Here is a 19806-nt window from a genome sequence, read left to right on the forward strand (position 1 = left end):
CTCAGTGGTTCTTAGCTTTTTAAAGTTGTCCGACTACTCTTGGTGACTTTGTACCCACAAGCTTTTAGTTTGATGCCTTCCTGTAATTCCTTGGTTATCCAAGGCTGGATCTCCCCACCCTCACTGTCCTTGCTTTTAACAGGAATATACTTTTGTTGAACACTGTGAAAAATCTCTTTGGAAGTCTTCCACTCAACAATATAGCCTGTGGTCCCAGCCTTGGGGGAATTGTTTGGAGAGATATGTCCAGTATGGGAATGGGAAGTGGAATTAAGGTAGCTGGCTACCAGGAGATCATGGGTGATGTGGCAGTAAGGTGCTCAACGAAGCGATTCCCCCAAGCTGCACCCAGCCTTCTCGATGTTGAGGCTGCCACACCAGATGTAACAAAGGACTCTTGACAGATTCACAGGTGAACGATTGCCTCTCTTGGAAGGGGTATTTGCAGCACTTGGTGCCATCACAGGGTTAAGTGCTGGGGTGGGGGAGGGGGAGATCCCATTGGAAATGATCAAGTGAGGAACAGAAACCTCTGGCTAATCTGCAGTGCTTCAGAGACTAAATTGCACTGCTATCTCTGATACACCTCTGGTCTTTAATGCATAGCTGTGCTATTTTACACCAAGAATGCTGGAAATGTAGCAAAGGGTCAATGAGTGACATGCTCTGCCATGGAGAAATGATCAAGTCGTATTCATTAACTATTATTAAAGGTGGACAGAGATCAAAGGAAAAGTGCACAAATATCAAAAGCAGTTTTTGAAGTTTATTATCAATGCAATTCTAAGAAACAAATCTTTCATAGACCATAACAAAGCATATCAATCTCTTGTATTTTGGTACCTTTTTGACAGTAGTTTTTCTCAGTATATACTGACTATTCTATGCAAGAATGACAGTGGCATAAATGAGAAGAAAGATTTAAGTTTCATTTTGGGTTGTGATTTAGTTTAAAAAAAAATCAGAGGGCTTTCTTTTAAATTCACTAATTATATTTTTGACATCCTTGCAATTGTTCTCAATTTGGATTTTAAATTCCACAGAAGAGGAAGCTGCCTTAGCATTAGACAAAACTCAAATCTACGAAACAAATCACTCATTTGACCAATTACCTCCAGTAAGGTTGAAAGAATTGCTTGGTCCAAAAGCTGAAAACGAGTTTGGAGGAGCAAATTCAGAACTGGCACCAATACTGCAGGGACTCAGCAAACTGGAGCTGTAATGCAAGAAACATTGAATAATTCTTTTGTACATGTCACAATAAATACACTAATAAGGAGGGCCAAATAGTAAATTCATTATATTAAAATCATCTGCTAGGAAATTATCCTTCATAAAATTTGACCGTAGCATGATCTTAATGTTTGCAAATTTTAAGAAAAGCTGTCATTTGGTTCTGTAATTGAAAGAAAGGCAGGGTCAAAAAAAAATTATATTTTTCCTGATCAATGCAAAACTTAACTAAATGGATCGACTCGCTTACCTGGTGTCTGACTCATCACTGTCAAACGAAGCAACACTAGTACAATAAGGAATGTTGCCGCAGGCATCTCCTTTGTTCAAGGGTGTTTTCATTGGAGCGGTGCTACCTGTCAATAGAGAGTAAATGTGAACGAATATTTACTTTCGAATTTCTGTAGGTTTACAACAGAGAGGAGGACATGTGTTTTTCAGAGTTCTGTGTTGTGTATTGGCCTATGTGTTGTGTGGTTTTATGTTAAAAAGTGAGTTTGCTTTAGAGAGCCACGGTGAAGGTGGACGGCTGAGAGAGTGGGAGACGGACTGAGCATGCGCAGAAAATGATCTAAACATTTCTGGACTTGGACAATAAACCATCCAAGTGGTGGTGCTGTGGAGTGGAAGAAGGCCCACAGCATGAGTCATGGTCTGGAGGACAGCTTAGAATGTTGGGATTTCAAAAAGGATGAACATTCTGATGCCAGCCAGAAGGATCTGGACCAAGCCCGTGGTTCCTCTCTCTGCAGCAACACAAGACAACTTCGAATTTTGTGCTCTCTCTCTCTCTCTCTCACTCAGGTCTTTTGGCTTCAATTTACCAAACAAACTGAATTTTGTTTATGATCTTTGCTTCAGTTGAGATCGAAGTTTTGTGAGTCTTGTGTTTTGTGTCTAAGTTTTTCTGTGGGCTGGTTGGAAATATAACTTAGACTTTAATTACATATGTTAGGCTGGAGAATTTATTAGTTTTACACTGTTATACAAATTTGCATAGTAACCAGTGGGCATTGCTATAAAAGGGGGGGTTTTGAATTAAAGTTTGAAGGTGAATTTTTTGTTAATAAAATAATTGTTCATTTTTACCCCTGTGTGATATGCCTTCTTTGTGGTTGCTGGTTTGATCTTGTAACACATATTAGTTCCTTGTGTAATGGTTGGTAATACCTGGGCTCTTGTCGTAACCCGCAGCCACTGCAGCAAAAGTGGGATTGCCATTTTTCCCAGGGAGAGATGTTGTTTTTGTGGTTTTGGATTTACCATTTGCTGGTTTAATACAATCACTACAAGAGGAAAGAAAGAAGAAAAAAAAACAATTACAACACCGATATTAAAAGATTCAGGGCACTGCTCTGGTGTAAAATTAGTTTCATCCAGTTCATAAACTGATACAAAAAACTCTAACCCCTGATGCATGCACTTACTTTCAGATGGAGAAACATCTAACTACTTGCATAATTTTCTAATTACATTAAAAATTACTTCTTCTGTGCCCCACATATTCATCATCCCTGACACTGAGAGTTTCAAAAGATTACTTTACATTATAGATTGTGCTCTAGGCTCAGAAAATTCAAATCAACTCGTGTTTTGATTAGCCTGATCAACAATTTGACAGTGGATTAAGAAGAGGAGCTGAAAGTGTAAAATTAGATGGATCCAGTTCATAATCAAGAGGAAAAATGTGTATATATTTGCTCAGCTGCGCTCTTGATAGATAACCACTTATGATGCAAGTTTAACAGCTTTATTTTTTTTTAAAAAAAAACCTCATCCTTCCTCAGATAAGGAACCCAAAACTGCTCACAATACTCTGTGTAGTCTGACCAAAGCCTTCTAAAGCCTCAACATTACATCCTTGCCTTTATACATCAACCCCCTTAAAATAAATGCTAGCATCTTCCAAAATAAAACTAATTGAGCTTGTCTGCCATTTCTTTCTCCCCCATTACTATTTACCCAGCTTCATTTGCCGGGAGTAAAATGTGAATTATTTTTCGCGAAGAAGCTAACAAAGTGCACGCTTAACATATTTTTTTTACATTGGCCAATCCTAGCTACAAGATACGAAAGTTGGCTTATTAAAGGGAATGTCAACAGTAAAAGTGCATATGGCCATGAGCTATTGAAATGATGAAGAAATTTTAAAAAAGCTAACGATCAATTTAAATAAATACGGAAGGATATACCACTCTCATTTTTGTTCACGCCCACTCTAAGCTAAAAGGATCTGTCGTCAATACTTTTAGAAATGGATTATGAACAAGTCTAGTTTAACTCTAATTTTTGCCAGTTCTATGAAGTGCGAATACAGTTCAAACATGCAAGAAGTGGACCAATTTCTAATCTAACCAGCATCCATGAAATTATTGAAACCCAGAAGGGCAAAATGATCTTGTTTCGGTCAAATACTGGACAATTTTAACATTTCTATGTTGTTCATGGCGCTTTGAAAGATTGTATGGAAAGTTGACTCGATATACCAAGACAAATTGAAAAATAAAGATGGTGATTTGAAATTTGAGGGAAGCTACAAATTCAAAAGTTTAATGTGGCTTTAGGGGTACAGAAAGTGGCAACTCAGTTGGACAAGGCAGTGAAGACAATGTTTGGCAGATTTATCCTCACTGGGCAGAGTACAAAAGTTGGGACTTCATGATTCAATTGTACAAGGTATGGGTGAGCTTCAAAGTAAACTTTTAGTTAAGAATAACTTTTTTTTTTAAAAAGCACATTTAATTCCCATGAAATGGTGTTGACCATAATGATAGATCAGGCTCCAAATTTACATCCACACCAAAGCATGGTGTAAAATATCAATTTTGCCCCCAGAAAGAGGTTCAATGTTAGAAACCTGCAGTCAGACGAAGTGAGAGGAAACTTCCAGGCAAACCTCAAAGCAAAGCTCGAGGATGCAATCCGCCTCACGGACTCGTCCCCTGAAACCCTCTGGGATCAGCTGAAGACTACCATACTGCAATCCACTGAAGAGGTACTGGGCTTCTCCTCCAGGAAAAACACGGACTGGTTTGACGAAAACAGCCAGGAAATCCAGGAGCAGCTGGCAAAGAAGCGAGCTGCCCACCAGGCTCACCTTACAAAGCCGTCCTGGCCAGAGAAGAAACAAGCCTTCCGTCGCGCATGCAGCCATCTTCAGCGCAAACTCTGGGAGATCCAAAATGAGTGGTGGACTTGCCTCGCCAAACGAACCCAGCTCAGCGCGGACATTAGCGACTTAAGGGGTTTTTACGAGGTTCTAAAGGCTGTGTACGGCCCCTCACCCCAAGTCCAAAGCCCGCTGCACAGCTCAGACGGCAAAGTCCTCCTCAGCGACAAGATCTCCATCCTCAACCGATGGTCAGAACACTTCCAATCTCTTTTCAGTGTCAACCGCTCAGTCCAAGATTCCGCCCTGCTCCAGCTCCCTTAACAGCCCCTAAGGCTAGAGCTGGATGAGGTCCTCACCCGGGAAGAGATATATAAGGCAATTGAACAACTGAAAAGTGGTAAAGCAGCAGGTATGGATGGAATCTCCCCAGAGGTCTGCCAAACTGCATGAGTTTTTCAAGCTTTGCTGGGACCAAGGAAAACTGCCTCAGGACCTCATGATGCCATCATCATCATCCTGTACAAAAACAAAGGCGAGAAATCAGACTGCTCAAACTACAGGGGAATCACGCTGCTCTCCATTGCAGGCAAAATCTTCGCTAGGATTCTCCTAAATAGAATAATACCTAGTGTCGCTGAGAATGTTCTCCCAGAATCACAGTGCGGCTTTCGCGCAAACAGAGGAACTACTGACATGGTCTTTGCCCTCAGACAGCTCCAAGAAAAGTGCAGAGAACAAAACAAAGGACTCTACATTACCTTTGTTGACCTCACCAAAGCCTTCGACACCGTGAGCAGGAAAGGGCTTTGGCAAATACTAGAGCGCCTCGGATGCCCCCCAAAGTTCCTCAACATGGTTATCCAACTGCACGAAAACCAACAAGGTCGGGTCAGATACAGCAATGAGCTCTCTGAACCCTTCTCCATTAACAATGGCGTGAAGCAAGGCTGCGTTCTCGCAGCAACCCTCTTTTCAATCTTCTTTACCATGATGCTGAACCAAGCCATGAAAGACCTCAACAATGAAGACGCTGTTTACATCCGGTACCGCACGGATGGCAGTCTCTTCGATCTAAGGCGCCTGCAAGCTCACACCAAGACACAAGAGCAACATGTCCGTGAACTACTCTTTGCAGACGATGCCGCTTTAGTTGCCCATTCAGAGCCAGCTCTTCAGCGCTTGACGTCCTGTTTTGCAGAAACTGCCAAAATGTTTGGCCTGGAAGTCAGCCTGAAGAAAACTGAGGTCCTCCATCAGCCAGCCCCCCCCACATCTCCATCAGGCACACAAAACGGTCAACCAGTTTACCTATCTTGGCTGCACCATTTCATCAGATGCAAGGATCGACAACGAGATAGACAACAGACTCGCCAAGGCAAATAGCGCCTTTGGAAGACTACACAAGAGAGTCTGGAAAAACAACCAACTGAAAAACCTCACAAAGATAAGTGTATACATAGCCGTTGTCATACCCACACTCCTGTTCAGCTCCGACTCGTGGGTCCTCTACCGGCATCACCTACGGCTCCTAGAACGCTTCCACCAGCGTTGTCTCTGCTCCATCCTCAACATTCATTGGAGCAACTTCATCCCTAACATCGAAGTTCTTGAGATGGCGGAGGCCGACAGCATCGAATCCACGCTGTTGAAGATCCAACTGCGCTGGGTGGGTCACGTCTCCAGAATGGAGGACCATCGCCTTCCCAAGATCGTGTTATATGGCGAGCTCTCCACTGGCCATCGTGTCAGAGGTACACCAAAGAAGAGGTACAAGGACTGCCTAAAGAAATCTCTTGGTGCCTGCTACACTGACCACCGCCAGTGGACTGATATCGCCTCAAACCGTGCATCTTGGCGCCTCACAGTTCGGCGGGCAGCAACCTTCTTTAAAGAAGACCGCAGAGCCCACCTCACTGACAAAAGACAAAGGAGGAAAAACCCAACACCCAACCCCAACCAACCAATTTTCCCCTGCAACCGTGTCTGCCTGTCCCGCATCGGACTTGTCAGCCACAAACGAGCCTGCAGCTGACGTGGACATTTACCCCTCCATAAATCTTCGTCTGCGAAGCCAAGCCAAAGAAAAGAAGAATTCTTTTACAAATTTAGGCCCTGGAAATAGAAAAATAAAACTCCTAAAGAATCGATGGGTTGAATTATGAACGACGAACTATACCTATTATTGACAATGCTACTGTAACTGGCAATTAAATTGTGGGATGACCCAGGTGGAGGTGATGGAGGTCCAGGCACAAGTGAGCTCTGATTCTTCAGGAAAATGTCAGCATTGAGTGTCTGGATGGAAAGCTGCTGAAGACCGTCCGAACCTAAAACAAAAAGCAACATTGAACTCAGTCATTAATAAAACCACAAAGTTGCTCCTGTTTTAAAGCCTTGCCTTTAAATTCCACCTACTATACTGTAGGTAGGTTTCCAATTCAAAAGGAAGCTCCAGAGTACAAACATGAGTGAACGATTTGCTTGCAAACAAATTTCACGCTCCACGGAGCGTACATAACAATACCCTTTCCTGAGGGATGCTTTGCAAAATTACTGCATGTTGAAACTTGAACACGGGCGGGTCAAATAAGATTTTGACTAACTAAATGCAGAGACATGCTAACAGAAAAGTATACAATAATAACGATCAACTTACTGCCACTGGTCTTGGGAATAGGGACAATGTCCCATTCAGGTGGTGGAGAATCTTTCTCCCCCTCTGAACTGCTGCTATTTCCCATTTCTTGACCAGAACCACTTGAAAGAAACTTCACCAGCGGTGACGGTCTTCCATCTACTTTACCAGGCACTAGGGAAATATATTTTTTGATAATCATTAAAAAGGCACCAAAACTTAATCTGAATTTTTAATTTAACAACCATGTAAAGTCCTTACCCCTTTTTGGCAGATTCCTTGGTTTTGAGCAATTTGTCAAGGTTGATGACACTATTTTGGATGGAAAGGGTTTACGTTGTTTGTTCTCTAATGGAGTAGTATATGGCAACTCTAGTGAACTGAAACACAAAGTGCCAATTAATATTTTAGAAAGAGTTTTTAGAAATAGTTGGAAAGGTTATATACACGATAGATGGGTTTTTACCTTGACTTCATGTCATTCTGGGTTTCCTTTTTGCTATTTCCTAGGGGTTTTTTTCCTTTATATTTCAACATTTGAAACATTTCAACGTCATCTTTCTCTTTGATAGATGATACTGTTTTCCCTTTCTTCTTATCTGAATCTGGGGACTAAACATCAAAAAAATAATTAGCCAACGATTGTTTGAAGCCTTTAAACTTGAATCTTAGCACAATTAATCCATCCCAACATCCAACTTCACCAGCAACTCTACACAAATTTTCAACTAATCACTATGTACTAGATTCTAACGCTGCAACCCCTCAGCTGCAGCCAGCTAACAATGCTTGAATGCTTATGCAATGAGTGGTTTATCTTATATCTTTTTTGTTTGTTTGTTATTTAATATTTCACTGTGAACTACTACAATAATAATATACATTCACCATTAAAATATACACATTGACATTTTTCTCCTTTTTCCTCCCACCCTCCCCACCCAGATAACAAAATAAAAGAAAAAAAAATAAGAAAAATAAATAAACAATAAAATACAAAAGAAAAAAGAAGCTGTGTCGTCTTAAATTTCATTTCTATGTACCACTGTTGTATTTTTAAGGTTGCTTCTGTTTTCCAAGTTGTCATTTTGCTTTTTTTTTTGTTGCTGCGAGTGTAATCATAATAAATCTTTTCTGAGTTCTGTCTAATTTTAGCCCTAATTCTTTGTCTTTTATGTTGTTCAACAGGAAGATTTCTGGGTCTTTTGTCATTTTATTTAATATTAAGTTTAAATCTTCCCAAAAAGTTTTTACTTTTGTACATGTCCAAATTGCCTGTAATTTTGTTCCAATTTGTTTGCAACAGAAACATTTGTCTGACATTGTTCGATTCCATTAAAAAAAACTTTTGTGATGTCACATATAATCTATGTAGCCAATTATATTGTATCATACGAGATCGAGTATCTATTGTATTGTATTTATCTTACATCCGATACCATAAAGAGAAGGAATGACTATTCACCCTTATCTTCTCCCCTCCCTTCTGCTCTTTACCTCAGTGCCACTTTCCTTCATTAACTCATCATCTTGCGTTCCCTCAATATCTAAATACTGACTTTTAAGCCTCTGTAATTCTCTTGGGCAATAAATTCCTTGGGTGTAAATATATTCTCCCATTGCTATTCTGAATGGCAAACCTCTTAATCTGAGACGATGCCTTTGGTTCTATACACCCTAGTCAGGACATGGATTAAGGGTGAAAGAGGAAATATTTAAAGGGAAAATTAGGGGTCAAGCTTCTTCACCCAGAGTGTGGAATGAGCTGTCAGCTGAATTGGTGAATGTAGGCTTCATTTTGGCATGGAGGGCTATGGTCTGAGTGCGGGTCATTGGGACTATTATGCAGAATAGTTTGGCACAGATGAGCTGAAGGACCTGTTTCTGTGTTGTTATGTTCTCTAGGAAAATTAAACTTCACATTCACCCTGTGAAAGTTTTGTTTGTTTCAAGGCAAAGGTACATGCATGCAGTCAGCAAAACTGATCTACTCTTCAATATCTGCCAGGCTTACTCAGCTTTGACTCAAAGCATCCATCCTTTTGAATCTTCACTTCAAGGGAAGTGACTATTATTGATTTAGCTTAGTGATTCCAAAAGTGGGTGCTGCCGCACCCTCTTCCCCCCCCCCCCACCCCACCACCGTGGGTGGTGGAAAGATCCAAGACTGTGTTGAGGAAAAAGGGGGTGTTCCGAACCTTTAGTCTTGTTATTATTCACACTGCTGTGAAGTTTAATGAAGAAGCCAGTGCAGTAATTTTCAGGACAGACTCGGTGTGGCAGTAGGGAGCAAATAAACGGCAACAAGGTGTTCTCGTGAGATCTGATCTTGGTGACTGGATGTTGTATTGGCGTGACCCCCCCTCCCCCACCGCTGCCAACACTCCCCGCTCAGTGCTGCCATTAAAACCCACCCTTGCTCAGTGCCGCCATTAACCTCCGCTCGCATCTCTGTTGTTTTGGGTGGGGGGGAGGTGCGGCACTTGGGATGACCCCTAGAAGCCAAGGGGGAAGCAGCCTGAAAAAGTTTGGGAACCACCCGATTTACCTTATCCCATGGAACCCCTCAAAACACAAGAGAACTGTACTCCCAACTAGAATATGGCATGCATCATTCAGAAGGTAATCTCCAAAGTGGAGCAAGTAAACATTAACACTTGACTGAAATCTTCCATTCTCTTCACAAACCCAAGGAGAAGGGCCACTTGCTGCTTCATCTGTGGTGTAGGGAGGGGGTCATTGTGATGGGAGCAGGGACTTGGAAAGAATAGTGATTGCTTGGAATAGAAAAAACTGCATTGATAGAAGTTAAACATGAAAGTCTGCAAACACCGAGGTTGAAGTAAAAAAAATGCTGGAGAAACTCAGCTGGTCAAACAGTGTGATGAAGGGTTCAACCTGAAATGTTGGTTATGTATCTTTAGCTTTGCTACTTAAAGTACACTATTTGACCAGCTAATTTTCTCCAGCATTGTGTTCTTCCATAGCATTAATATATTGGTCGTGCATAAATAAGAGGATTGAATGTTTACCACACTTACTAGATGGGAACAAAAGTCAAGTACGGTCAACAGGCGGGGTATAACGAATCAAGGCTAGTCAAATGCAATACACAAATGTGCTGGAGAAATTCAGCAGGTAATGCATCGTCCATAGGAATCAACTTCCTATGGGGGTTGCACGACATGCTGAGCTCCTCCAGCACATTTGTGTATTGCACTCGACCCCAGCATCTTCAGACCTTGTTTAACAAGGGTACAGACAATATAGACACAACTTGCAACTTTGCTCAGGATTCGTTTGGTGCTGTATTGCAAGCTCCAATGAAGGAATTCAAACTTGTAACAGAGGACACGGCATCTGACAAATTGAAGGATTTTAAAAAGAGCGAGTGAACAAAAGTAACTGTAGGGACAACCATGGTTTTGGGCATGAAGAAACACTATTTTAGATGAAGGCAGGGGAAATTAAAGGCCTAACTGGAAAGGGTTGTCCTTTATCTTCTCATAATAAAATAGAAACAGAAAATGGTGGGAATACTTCTCTTGGGCTACTGTACACAGCATCAGCAGATTTGAAGAAGTATCTTGGACCCAAAATGTTTCATTTTATGCAGACGCTGCCTAACCTGTTGAGTCCTTATTTCACATTTCCAGCACACAGCTTTTTACTCTCCAATTCAGAATTAACTCAACACGTCACAAGTTAAACTACAAATCCCTCGATCACTAGAAAACAGCACAAAGATCGGGGGGGGGGGGGGGGGGGGAATTGCAATTTCTTAAATGCATTAAAAAGCACCAACCTCCTTGAGGGGTGATTCAACGTCTGGATTGGACGTTTCTGTGGTGGTGGAGGAACTATCATCATTATCACCGTCTTTTAAATCATCCTCCAGTAGTTTTCCTTTTACCCGTTTGTCTTTCTCTTCACGTTTTTTCTGTGCTTTAGTTTTACGCTGTAATTTTACTTTCCCTACAAATTGTGGAATGAAACAATGTTAGTGGAAAATTCAAAGGTATGCCATCTAAGACGAGCTGCCTTCTGTATATTCAACCTATTCAGGGCAGCCCAGACATCAACGATGGGGTATTTCATCAGATAAAATATCCACCTTGAAAGCGATCTCCTTATTCTCTCAGTCCAAGCGAGCATAAAAATAGTTAAGTTCCTCTGAGAATTTTAGGGAGTCACAACTAGCAGGACTATACACTAGAGGTGTAATACAAGATGATTTATAATCTGCATTGTTGATCTTTAATGTTAAACTATATATCTTTTATAAAATTGTCTTAAAGTAAATTATAGAGTTAAAATATTGTATCTGCATTCTTAATGGGATTGGTATAGGGTCACACACAGGTCACAGCACATTTATACCATTGTTTTCAAAGAGAGTTCATTCTTGGACTTGATGTGATGTGTCTGGGAAGGACAGAGCTAATGGATTTTAAATGGGTCTTAATTATTCAAGAGCTGCTGAAGGAAGCCATCTGTTTTTAATCAAAACCACTTAAGCCTCTTGAACAGAGATGATGTCAGAGGTTGTTATGGACATGGAATAGTTTTGAAAAAGGAACAGAATTTTGGTAGAAATAAAACTGATGGTCACGTAGTTTCCAAAAATCGGGACTCACCTCGGTGATGATGTAATGGTCACATTTGGAGAGATAATTACTGAATTCAGACATTTTTGAGTTCAGTTTTGGAAGAGAGCACAGAAATCAAAACCCCTGTGATATGGGGTTGAAACCATGTGAAAGACAGGGTTAAGTTACAGTAACCAGATTTTGTGCTGTTGTGTGTTACCCCTGAGAAAAGGAGAACACCAGTGATTCTCAACCTTTTTCTTTCCACTCACTTAACACTTTAAGTATTCCCTATACCACTGCTGCTCTGTGATTAGTAAGGGATTACTTAAGGTGGTATGTGGGTGGAAAGAAAATGTTTGCAAACCACTCTTTTAATCGTATCTAATTGACTCATTAAGAACACTGTTTCATAACTCCAAAGGAAATGGGCCAGTGACAATTTTTCTCAAGCCAAGTATTTTAGTAACAATTGGGTCTAGAGCAGAGATTCTCAACCTTCCCTTCCCCATTCACACAACTCCTGAAGCAATCCCTTACTAATCACAGAGTACTTATGGCATAGGGATTACTTAAAGTGGTATGTGAGTGGAAAGAAAAAGATTGAGAACCACTGCAGAACACAGAATCAGTAGCTTTTGAAATAAGGAAGATTATTTCACTGTCTCCTTGGAAAAGACGACAGATTTCTACTGTGTCTATTTTTGCATGGCCACTTCATTTAACCCTTGTCTGGTTTATGACTTCTTCATGGAAGAGGCCTGAAGATATAAGGTTTAAAAGCTCTTTATAATTATTTCTGAACTGAGAGTTTAAGGCCTTCAAGCATGACTAGAATGTTGCTGAACTTCTAAAGATCGACTTTTCAGAGTGGGACTTTAGTTATACACTCATTGTGCATTTGTGCATAGTTGGATTAAATTTAGTTAAGTTTATAGATAGTCAAATATTTTGTTATTAATAGTTTAATAAAAAATATTATTTTGAATTTAACATTGGTGAATTTTCCATAGCTGTTCTTGTGCTAACAAAGTTCTTTTAGTTCCAAAAATAATTAAAAGGGCTGTTAGTTTGTAACAGTTTGCCCTGCCACATGCATTGAGGGTCCAAGAATATGAAATGCTCTTCAATTAAAAAATTTTTTAAATATATGTTTAGCCCAAGTGATCCCCCTCCTTAAGTTGATCCTGGCTAATCCTTAAGTCTCCTGGTCACCAGATCTGAAGGCTGAATTTCTGTCTATGAGCAAATGGTGAATCTCACTGTTCATCCACAGTTTTGTTTAGCAAATATTTTTATTTTCTTCTGTGAGGTCACTCCACCCACACATCTGTTGATTTACTCAAGCACAGAGTAGGTATATGAATTGATATCAACCTAAGAATCTACTGGAGGATGAGCAGCAAACACATTCATTGAAAATGTTGAAGAACAAAGTCATCTTAATTGCGGAGTTTTACCTGTTTGATGACTGGGCTGTACTTGGGGATCAAAAACAATGGGAGATGGTCAGACTGACCCAAGTGAGGGAGCGTCGTGGTTTTGTAAGCGTCAGCCTCATTTGTATAAACCTGATTGTCAGGTTTTATTACCCCTCATATTACACGTTACATTTTGATGGAATCTTGGAAGTACAGCGCACAAGTTTCAGTGATTAAGGTCTCCAGTCACAATAAAGACTCCATCTGGATGTAATGTCTGTAACTTGCTGATAGCAGCACTGAGATGTCTCATGGCTGCTTTAGCATTCGCTTCTGAAGGTATATAAATTACTACAGCAATGATACACGCAATGCTCTTGTTAGATAAAAAGGCCTGCACTTCATGATCGGGTATTCCAGACCTGCAGAGCGGTGAATGTCAGCAATGATAGAGTTAGTGCATCGTAGTCGATTTACATAGATCCACAACCCACCTCCCTTGCTTTTTTCACCCCGTCGCTGCCGCTATTTGGTCAGCCCTGAAAACCGTTCGACCTTCCAATTCTACCATATTATCCGGTACCCCGCTGTCAAGCCAGGTCTCTGTGAAAACCATTACATTACAGTCTATAAGCCTTCTTTGCAATGAGGACTCAATTAGACTCATCCAGTTTGTTCAACAGAGACTGAGCGTTAACAAGGAAAATACTCGGTAGCATGGGCCTAAGTGGTTTTAGTGATAGCCTGGCACGTCGCCCTCCATGTCTCCCCATCGTTGCTTATGATCTTGATGCCAACTCCTTCCAGACAGGGTGAGTAGAACCCAAGTAAATGGTGTCCGTTCTAACTCAGTGGGGTGGGGGTGGGATTTGATCAAATTTAAATAAGCTGGATGATTTATCCAAACCTGCATTACACCAGCAAACGGTGTCTGCCTGCTGTAGCTGTAATACACACAGTTAAATCTAACAAACACATAGAACACAAGAAAATAATGGGGTTAACCAGGCAATTGACTCAGTTGACAACCCAGGCACATGGCTATTTAAATGGTCCAACGAGGTCAACCTGGTCAAAACCCAACCAGGTCGCAGACCTAACTAAGAGGTGGTCAGGGAACCCAGTATAACTTACCCAGGCATCCTGATCTGGCTAACTGAATGGGGAAATGGTTGACCCAGTTACTCTGATGTCAGCGCTTACGTGCATGCATCACAGACAAACCCCTGGCTGAAGTGACTCTGCCGTTGATGGGATGGGGGGGTGACCACGATGTGCCACTGCCACGAATGCCACTCCTGTTTGCGGTGACAGCTCACTACGAGAGTGAGGGAGCAATGGTCGTCTTCCTTACCCATAATTCCCCCATGCTGCGGTTCTAGTGGCAAGCCGGAGCGGCTGCGGCTTCGCAGCACATCGTGGGGTGGGGCGGGAGGGGGAGACTGACAGAGGGGACGTTAAGGAGAACTTTAAAACAGAAAAGGAACTGACTTTTGTGATGCGTCACTCACCACGTCACCGCAGGGGCGAAATCCCCCTTGAATTGCTGGGTTGGAAATTTATGAGGTAGGTCTGGCTGCGATTTGAAAGGTGCATCCTGCACCCATGAATCAGTAATCACAGCCAGGTGCTGCGATTTGAAAGCCCCAAGAGACTGACAGATACAGCCTACAAAGCGAGGGTGAGCATTAATAGATGGCTGTGATTCTTCATTATCTGATATGCCAGCTTAGAGAAGAACCAAACAATGCCTACTAAAATCCCTGTAAAGGCCAAGGACCCTGTGATATCTGTCTCTGAGGACGATGTCTGAACATCATCGAAGGTGAATCCTCACAAGGTTTCAGGACCTGATGGCATACCTGGCAGGGTACTGAAAATCTGCGCTAACCAACTAGCCAGAATGTTCATGGACATTTTTAACCTCTCATTGCAGCAGTCAGAGGTTCCCACCCGCTTCGAAAGGGCATTAATCATCCCAGTACCCAAAAAGAGTTGTGTGAGCTGCCTCAACGATTACTGCCCAGTAGGACTAAACTTTACTTTAATGCTTTGAGAAGCTGGTCAATGTCATAATGAACACGTACCCAAGTAAAAATCTGGACCCACTGCAATTCACCAAGCATCACAACCGCTCCACAGCAGATGAAATATCGCTGGCTCTCAGCTCTGCATTAGCTCAAAAACAGCAATTCATACATACGGCTGCTCTTCATCGACTACAGCTCGGCCTTCAATACCATGATTCCCTCAGTGCTGGTCAAGAAACTACAAACTCTAGGCCCCTGTACCCTGCTCTACAACTGGATCCTTGACTTTCTCATTGTTTCCAATTTGTACTGATTGTGGTCTTTCAACGTTTCTTCCTCAATGATTATGAACATAGGCGCACCCCAAGGATGCGTGCTTAGCCCACTGTTCTATTCATTATACACCCATGACTGTGTGGCCAGCCACAATTTCAATGCTAGCTACATGTTTGCCAACGACACCACAGTTGTCGGCAGAATCACAAATGGTAATGAGGAAGAAAACAGGGGGGAGATAGATCAGCTCGTTGAATGATGTAACAACAATAACCTTGCACTGAACGTTAGCAAAACCAAGGAAATGACTGTGGAGAGGGTCAAGATCTTCCAATTCCTGGGTGTCAACATCTCCGAGGATCTGTCCTGGAGCCTCCATGTTGATGCAATCACAAAGAAGGCTCATCAGTGGCTAGACTTTGTGAGGTGTCTGAGGAGATTCGGTATGTCACCGAATACTCTAGAAAACTTCTACAGGTGTACCGTGAACAGCATTCTGGCAGGTTGCATCACTGTCTGGTATGGAGGTGCCAACTCTCAGGACAAGAATAAACTCCAGAGGGTTGTTAACTCAGCTTGCGACATCACAGGCACCAGACTTCACTCCATCGAGGATATCTATATGAGGCGGTGTCTTAAAAAAGCAGCCTCCATCCTCAAAGACCCCCACCTCCCAGGCCACACACTCTTCACTCTGCTACCACCAGGAAAAAGGTACAGGAGCCTAAAGATGAGCACTCAACAGCATAAGGACAGTTTCTTCCCTGCTGCCATCAGATTCCTGAATAACCAATGAACCAAAGACACTGCCTTTCTTTTCGTTCACTACTTTTTAAAATTTACAGTAATGTTGTAAGATGGTTTATAATATGAATGGCTGCTCTTTGATTACTGCTGCAAAACACTGAATTTCATGACTTGTTCGTAACAATAAATCCTGATTCTGAATTCCAAAATTACATCACAAGGCACTTAATGTTAAATTCCATCTGTCATTCTTTGGACCTGTTTCCTTGTTGATCAAGATCATGTTTTAATTTTGGACAATCCTTTTCATTGTCTAATCTGCCAATTTTGGTGTCATCTGCAAACTTAGACTACCTACATTGTCTTATGAACAATATGGACAAGAAATGGTGGACCCAGCACCTCTACCCACGGCACATCACTGGTCATAGGCTTCCAATCTCCACTGCCAGTTCTGTACCCGACTGGTTAGCTCATCCTTGATCCCATATAATCTAACCTTCTGGACCAGACTACCATACAAGACTTGCTGAAGTTCATACAGTCCTCCAGATTAGCATTCTCAACAGGGGCCACGAGCCCTCTCCCCCTCGGGGCCACAGCTCATTTAAGGGCAGGCAACTGAAATCAAACATAACGAGATAGCACTGGAGGTCAAGACTGTGTTAATGGAGCAGTGAAGCAACGATACTAATTGTTGCATCAGAAGAGTTTTTTGAGGCTTTGAATATTTTGAGATAGATCAATTCTTGATAAGCAAGCGTGAAAAGTTACTGCGGGCAAATCAGAAATGCAGAGTTCAGGTTACAATCAGATTTGCTGGGGCTTTACCGTTTAGTGGAGTAGGACTGAGGGAGTGAGTGGCTCCCTCTTGCTCCAAAATCCCCAGGTGAGAACCTTCAACTCTGAGAACGGAATTTATGGCTTTTGCAACTGTGATTATCGAGCAATAATCAGCAGGTACTAAAATGAAACCATTACACAGTCAACCATTCATTTAAATGCATCTTGAGTCAAAATCCTTTTGGCATTTATCAATGCTATTCCTGCCAAAGAGAAAGCTATCTGTGCCAAAATGCAAACTCACCAGTTCATTTCAAACTGAAAGGATTTAAAAATTCAAATTTACTGACTGAAATGAAGACAAGGTAGGATGCACATGTGCTGATCGTATGCCATCTTCTATATCGCTGATTAAAATTTAAACTAATGACTCAGTAAATTAGATAAGTTCATGGGCAGAAATTGAAGGAATATCCTTTCAAATGCTTCTCTCAGAACTCTGATTTTTTTAAAAAAAAATTCAGACTTTGGCTAATTGTTAATAGCCCTATATAATCAAATCTAATAGACCAAAGCAAACACTAGTGAACCTAAACCTCTTATCAAGGGCCAAATTCATACTGTGATGTTCTCTTTTATGTTCTTTTGAGCTTGGATCTAGCACAAAATTTTGTGACTTAACTGCATGAAGAGAGTAGTGTGCCATCATTATTAATTCCACATGGTAGAAATCAGACCAGCGTCGATTATGCAGTTGTATCAGACCAGTTTCCTCGAATGAAGTCTATAATAACTGGCAAACAATTCAAAAGGAGCCATTAAGTGGGACAACTCACTTCCTCCTGCATTCATTGGTGTTTCATTACAAAATGCTTTAAAAGACAAATTCCAGATCAAGTCAGTGGAAGCAATTTCCAGGGCAGAATACAATGTGCTGACAGAACATGAGTGTTGCCACTGACAAAAGGAAACTATTCAGCACAAAATAATACTTTATCTGTTCTAATACTTATGCATTTATATAATCGCGCTCCATATTCCAGCCTTCACACATCAATCAAATTATTTTCCTACTTTCTTGACTCGGAATAATCAAGTCAATTTTCAGTTACCACCAGCAAGCAGCTGGCAAATGTTCAGGTACTTTAATGATCTCACAGTCCACTTAATTTCCTTACACGGGAATACAGTCTCCACTTAACCCAGGCACCTTCATTTATTGAGCAAAAGGTACCATTTGTTATTATTATAGAACATCACACCACAGAAAAACAGGCCATTTGACCCTTCTGGTCTGTGCCAACCAATAAAACTAGCTAGTCCAGTGACCTGCTCTCATTCCATTATCCTCCAAACCATTCCAATCCAAGTATTTATCCAATTTATTTTTAAAAGTCACGATGGAATCTGCATTCACTACATCAGATGGCAGCTCATTCCACATTCCTACCACTCGAGTGAAAAACTTTTCCCTAATGCTCCCCTTGTACTTCTCCTCTGTCAGCCTAAAGCTATGACCTCATGTATTTATCTCCCCCAGTCTAAGTGGAAGCATCCTACTCACGTTTACTCTGTTTATACCCCTCAGAATCTTATAAACCTTTGTCAAGCCTCCCATCATTCTTCTTCGTTCCAAGGAGTATAGTCCTAACCTGTTCAATTTTTCCCGGTGACTCAACTCCTGAAGACCTGGCAACATTTTTGTAAGTCTTCCCTGCACTCTTTCAATCTTGCAGATATCTTTCCTGCTGCTGGGCGACCAGAACTGCACACATTATTCTAAGTGTGGTCTCACTTGAATAACTTCAACATCACATTCCAACTTCTATACTCAATACTTTGATTTATAGAGGCTAAGATGCCAAAAGCTTTCTTTATAACCCTAAGTTTGCAAGTATTAACAGAAAAAACAAATCTGCTGGAGGAATGCTTGAAGGGCTCAGGCCCAATACATTGGTTTTATATCTTTACCTCCTCTGGAGGCTGCAAAACATGCTGAGTTCCTCCAGCAATTTTTACTGCAATCACAGCATTTGCAGACTTTCATGTTTCACTCCTCAGGTATTTATGAAACTCCGTTTAACCTGTATTGTTACAAACCAAAGGCTAAAACCAAAGATATAAGTTTATGACACTCCCTGAACCTCGTAGAGTTGGTGCAAGGTGATGGTTTTGCTGTTATTTAGGGAGATGCTCTAAAATGAGACAGCTGAGAGATTTGATAACAATGGTCCCCATTATTAGAGAATCCCAGGAGTAGTTGCTGCAACCCGATTGCTTTTTTCCTGAAAATGGTTGTGATTCTGGTAGCTCTGACATCTTCTCCTGCCAGATATGGGAACGGCATTTTTGAATTAGTGATTAAGTTTCACTCTGCCAAAGTTTAGGACTTTAGCAGGGATACCATTGGTTTCAGAGGCTTGTGCACTGAATCAGCTCACCAAAACGCCATCTAATTCACTCTCCAACTGCTCCATTTCAATGGCAGAAGTTGAAGATACCCACTAAATGCAGCCCACGTCCTGACCTGGAAATGTTCAGTGCTCAGCCCAAATCATGGAACTTGACATTCCACAGCATCCTGGGAAACCTAGACCGAGGCAGGTTACGGAACCAGCTAATCAAGTTTTTGTTGTAGCTTATTTAGTAGTAGTTGGGTCAGAAATATGTGGATTGAATTTACACCTCAGTCACTTGCTGTAATATACTGTCAAGGGTGGATCATCTTTCAGACAAGATATTTAAACCACGGCCTCTTCCGCTCTTTTGAATTAGTATTTAAAAAAAAAATTACACAGCACTATTCTCGAAGGGCAGAAAAATTGTCGCTCATTTATCCTGCAATTAAGGTAATAAAAATAGACTTCTGGTCATGATCAAGTGATTTTCCACAGAGACCCATCCTGCCACGTTTTCTATAATGAAAAGGTGACCATACTTCAGTAAGTACTTTGAACAGGCATCATACAAAAATCCTCCA

The 19806-nt window shown here is 41.4% G+C and overlaps 1 protein-coding gene across 5 annotated transcripts in view; it reads right to left on the reverse strand.

Annotated features, from left to right (window-relative positions):
- Positions 1-19806, reverse strand: part of tmem131 (transmembrane protein 131) — a 137769-nt gene that overhangs the window by 5606 nt on the left and 112357 nt on the right. For 4 of the 5 annotated variants that reach the window (XM_069891887.1, XM_069891886.1, XM_069891888.1 and 1 more), the window contains 8 exons: positions 10786-10955; positions 7447-7592; positions 7242-7360; positions 7002-7154; positions 6522-6672; positions 2404-2519; positions 1484-1589; positions 1113-1216 (listed from right to left, as the gene is read on the reverse strand). In XM_069891887.1, the coding sequence (XP_069747988.1) occupies positions 1113-1216; positions 1484-1589; positions 2404-2519; positions 6522-6672; positions 7002-7154; positions 7242-7360; positions 7447-7592; positions 10786-10955 (1065 nt within the window). Of the gene's footprint in view, positions 1-1112; positions 1217-1483; positions 1590-2403; positions 2520-6521; positions 6673-7001; positions 7155-7241; positions 7361-7446; positions 7593-10785; positions 10956-19806 lie in introns of those variants that run through there. The other variant, XM_069891889.1, reaches the window with a different exon arrangement.

The sequence above is a fragment of the Narcine bancroftii genome, chromosome 7 (genome assembly GCF_036971445.1).
Source record: "Narcine bancroftii isolate sNarBan1 chromosome 7, sNarBan1.hap1, whole genome shotgun sequence".
Classification (NCBI taxonomy): Eukaryota; Metazoa; Chordata; class Chondrichthyes; order Torpediniformes; family Narcinidae; genus Narcine; species Narcine bancroftii.